The 4988-nt window shown below is 35.3% G+C and overlaps 1 protein-coding gene across 1 annotated transcript in view; it reads left to right on the top strand.

Moving 5' to 3' along the window:
- The window catches only part of LOC119838442 (alpha-1,6-mannosyl-glycoprotein 2-beta-N-acetylglucosaminyltransferase-like), a 47420-nt gene that overhangs the window by 31054 nt on the left and 11378 nt on the right, over positions 1–4988 (top strand). Inside the window, exons 6-9 of the mRNA XM_038364389.1 lie at positions 651–794; positions 1159–1256; positions 1766–1911; positions 3081–3241. Coding sequence (XP_038220317.1) covers positions 651–794; positions 1159–1256; positions 1766–1911; positions 3081–3241 — 549 coding nt within the window. The remainder of the gene's footprint in view (positions 1–650; positions 795–1158; positions 1257–1765; positions 1912–3080; positions 3242–4988) is intronic.

Raw genomic sequence — 4988 nt, 5'->3', positions numbered from 1 at the left:
GATCAAATTTTTTCTATTCTTTCAAAATTTCTCATTTATAAAGCATTTCAATGCTATAAAACTAAAAATTAAAAAAAGATCAATTGTGTTTTTATATCCTGTTGGATAAAAAATTGCCAGTTTAAATACAGATGTCCCTTTTTATAACTCATCAAAACTCGTTTAACAGTATCAAATACTATAAAATGTCGAATCACTTACAAACGGCACGCATTCGTTCCCAACTACCCAACTACCCTCACTTTGCTAATGGTCCTTGTGACTGGCTGCGATTTGTTATCAGCTGACTATATCAATCAGGCAGTTCTTTTGAATCGCAGTATATTCTTATTACGATCCAACTAATAATCAACACAGATCTCCCCTCCTCCCTCCGTATTTTTGCTTTATTACACTATTTAAGTGAAGTCCCGTATCCCCTAGTGGGGTATGGGGCAGATGATGTGCATCTGTTTGGACTATATGGACAAGTAGGTGATCAACCTTCTGCGTCCTGCCAGACCGAGACATTTTTTTTGTGCGTCCCCACCGGGAATTGAACCCAGCCAGGACCCCTCGGTTCTACGCTCACGCGTTAACCACTGCACCGAGGAGGCGGTCATTACACTATTTAATCGTGCTTTAAATCCGTTTAATTGATATTTTTTCAGGTACACACTCGGCTCACCTATTTAAGGCACTTGATCGTGTCCCTCGCCCAGGCAAAGGATATAGACAGAACTTTGCTGGTCTTCTCTCACGATTATTACGATGAGGAAATAAATAATTTAGTTAGGAGTATAGATTTTACAAAGGCAAGTGTGTTTGTTTGTTCGGTACCTGATTGATTCTCTAAAATATGTTTTGACACTCGGCATATGTATTTATAATTTTTCTTGTTAAATAATGTTTTAGTGTATGCTTAATACATATAAACCTTCGTCTTGAATCACTCTATCTATTAAATAAAAACAATCAAAATCATTTGTGTAATTTTAAATATCGCATACACATAGAGGAATTTAAGAATTTATGACGTTAAATGAGTATTTATGAGAATTTATGACTTTATTATACTTAAATTTTACTTTCGATTTTTAATATTTACAAACTATAGGTAGTATGTATCATTGTATTAAATAAATTTTAAAACTTTGTCTTATACCCGGGAATTTCCAGGTGATGCAGATATTTTATCCGTATTCAATCCAGACGCATCCCAACGAATTCCCGGGGATAGACCCCTTCGACTGTCCGAGAGACGCTAAGTTGGACCAGTAAGTTATTTTGTCATCCTACTTCCTATTAATATTATAAATGCGAAAGTTTGTAAGGATATGTGTGTGTGTTTGTAGCTCTTTCACGCAAAAACTGCTGCACCGATTGCAATGAAATTTGGTACGTAGACAGCTGGATAACTGGAATAACATATAGGCAACTTTTTATCCCGATATTCCTACGGGATACGGGCTTACGCGGGTGAAACCGCGGGGCGCAGCTAGTTAAATATAATACTTAAAAAACAACTTATGTACGTGATCAAGCAATAAATCAATGAATTTAAAATTTGAACTAGAAATTTGAATTTTTTATTTGAATTTGAAATTTGATTTTTTTTATTACTAGCTGTGGAATATTCGTAAAGTTATAAAGAGAGTTAACGGTTTTAATTGCGGATTATATATTAAATATATTTTTTTTGTTTGTCCACCCGGATATCTGACATACCAAGGAAAGATAGAGAATAAAATGCATATTACAAACGAATGATACGTATATTTTCCAGAGCTATCAAACTGAAATGCAACAACGCGTTGCATCCGGATTTGCACGGCCATTACAGGGAAGCGAAGTACACGCAGACGAAACACCACTGGTGGTGGAAGGCCAATAGAATATTCAACCAATTGCAGTGTACAGCTGGGCACACTGGTCAGTCTATAGTTCTTAACTCTATAACCAATAAATATCGCATATATGAAATTATGATAATGCGACATACTGGTAAAGGCGCGCCAGCTCCATCCCCTAGGCCTTTCTTACTTCTATAGAATAGTGTGTTATATAATACCTCCTTAATTTTTATTTGTATAACATTGAAATGCTTTATAAATGAGAATTTGTTAAGAATAGAAAAAATAATCACGAGGCGGGATTCGAACCCGAGTCTTTTTGCCATACCGCAGCAACTAGTCTTTTTGCCATAGCCTAACCGCTAGGCCACCCATGAACATCTCAAAAGATGGCGCGGGGTCTCCCTTAGGCACATACAACCGAAAGATTAGAAGAAATTTGATCACTGGGCGGGATCACGAGAGGCTAGGCGTTGCTACGGTTTGCCAAAAAGACGCGGGTACGAATCCCGCCTCGTGATCAAATGTTTTCTATTCTTTAAACATTTCTCTGTACACATAGTTACAGTGCTCTTTCTGTTCATATCCTAATTGACCTAAAATCTTATTAATATGGAAGTCGAGCACGCTACGGCACGAATTGGTTCAGCTCGCACCGGGGCACCACACCCACAGATCAGATTCAAAAAAAAAAAAAAATTCAAAATGATTTATTGTGATTCACATGTTATAAGGAAGGTATTGCATTATATGAAGTTCTACTGTGATCTGCCATGTGGCGTACAATTATCAATTTTTACATAATTAATTAATTAATGAATAATCTAATTATTATTTATTTTGTGCTAATACATATTTTCGTTTATACCAAGCACAAAATAACAAAGGCACGATGTGTAATTTTATTGCCCATATTAAAATTTAATAGATAAATGTCATTGTATTTAGTTCAGTCAATTATTTATTTATGATTGGTCAAAATATTCGTTGTGTGTTCAGCGTCAAATATCATGCGTCTATGTTACGATCAGTCAGTGGGGGAGCTGAAAGCCCCTAGCCTTTTCCTCACCCTTCCCAGTCCGTTTCTTTAATCCCGTCCTTAATCTGTCCTTATCCTGTACCCATAAAAGCTAGAGGCTTCTCAGAGGCCTTGCCTGTGTGATGGGGGTGGTGATAGCCTACCATCAGATACACCAGCTCAATTGCCCGTTTTAAAAACCCCAGAATTAACCCTAAAACCATATCCAGGTATGGTGGTGTTCCTGGAAGAAGACCACTACGTGGCCGAAGATTTCATCCACATGTTGAATCTGTTAAGGACAACGGCAGATAAAACTTGCCCACAATGCGAGATCCTGTGCCTTGGGACCTATTTAAAGACCTACCAGTATCACAGTAATACAGATAAGGTAAGGAATATGTTCAATATAGATTAATTCGGAAGTTTTTTTTTCAAAATTTTTATTCTCTAGCTATATGAGGAAAATTCTAGAAATTTTCCTAAAAATTTCCATTGTTTTTAAGTGTTCTTACTAATAAATTAAGTATACAGACCACGTGTGTGTTGTAATACATGTTTATATAATAAACAAAAATTTATTATAATACAAAAATCACCATAATCCGTTCATCTTGGGACTCTGTTCTTGAGTTATAAATGGTATAACCAGGCCTGTGTCACTCCGCGTGTAAGTATTAAAAACGTACCTACAGGCGCCGGACACGGCGAAAGGGCCAATCTAGTAGGCTGCCGCAAGCGAAAGACGACACACGCGCGCGCTATTTGTTCGACTACGTTCAACTTTCTCGACATTTTTTTGCAAGATGGACACACAAAGAAAAGCAAAAAAATACTGTGCAGTCACAGAATATTAACTAGTAACTAGCGTTAGTAGTTTCTCGAAGCACTCGAAGTAAGCAACCCTAGTCCGCGGCTCTTTCAATACGTATAACCACGACTAACTTATTATGAACCGTAGTACAGTGAATTAAGGCCCATATTTCCTCAAAAAAATTTAGAAGGTATCTAAATGACCACATGCTCGACTGGAACGCGAGCTAAATTAAATCATATTGTCTATCGGATTGAGTACATATTACTTTGAAGACCGTTGTGAAGTAAAGCTTCTGTAACGCTAGTTACTAGTTAGTATTCTGTGGTATAACTGACACAAAATTTTCTATATAAGATTGAAATAATACAGCTGTTATTATAAATGTTGCACAAATTGGGATAATATCCCTTGAAAGCGAACAAATTATCATTCATTAAAAAACGGGGGGAAATCTTTGGGGGAGGCCTATGTCCAACAGTGAACGTACTAAAAGGCTGCAAAGAAAAAATATGGTACATATCAATTATAATATAACTTAATATGCCTTTAAAAATTCTTTTAAAAAATTGGAGAAATTTTCTATACAAAGGAAATAATTGAAATTTTTACCCACGTGTTGACATTATATTTGTATTTTAACTTATTGCTATTGGACACATTTTTGACGCTTCGACCGCGCGATTTAGGCACTTTTCGCTCGGACCTTATTTTGACATATTATGAGAATTTTGACATTGAAGTTAAATATTCAGAATGTCGCTTTTGTAATTTTGCCAAACATTTTAATTTTAGACCTTTTAAATATGTTCTGTTGACATAAACAGTTTGTTAAAAATCAGGGAAGTTTTTTTTTTTAATAATTTTAATAGCGAGGTATTCAACAAACGATCACCGCAATGAACGCAAACATTCGTGATATGTACGAACATTTGCGGAATGTTGGCGCACATTTAGGGAAAAGAACTATCAGATATCATTCTACATTTGTGAGTTGGTGTATTCCAGCATTAAAGGTCACAAATATAATCGAAATAAATATGATTTATATAAATTATTTAAATTTATCCAAAATTTTTCAAAGCCAGTTCACTATAGATACTTAAACAGACATAGCTAAGTTATTATTCGAATTCGTCTTTTTCCTTTTCTTTTACTCTTTCTTTATCTTTTTCTTAAATGGCAGCTCCCGATCCCACTGAGAACGGATCAAATCAAATGTCAAATGTCAATGTCAATGTCAAATTTTATTTATTTATTTATTTATTTATTATTTAGGACAACTTACAAAACATACACTATTACAAGATTATACATATAAGAT

This window comes from Zerene cesonia, unplaced genomic scaffold, assembly GCF_012273895.1.
Source record: "Zerene cesonia ecotype Mississippi unplaced genomic scaffold, Zerene_cesonia_1.1 Zces_u003, whole genome shotgun sequence".
Taxonomy (NCBI): Eukaryota; Metazoa; Arthropoda; class Insecta; order Lepidoptera; family Pieridae; genus Zerene; species Zerene cesonia.
This window is presented reverse-complemented; position numbering and strand designations above follow the sequence as displayed.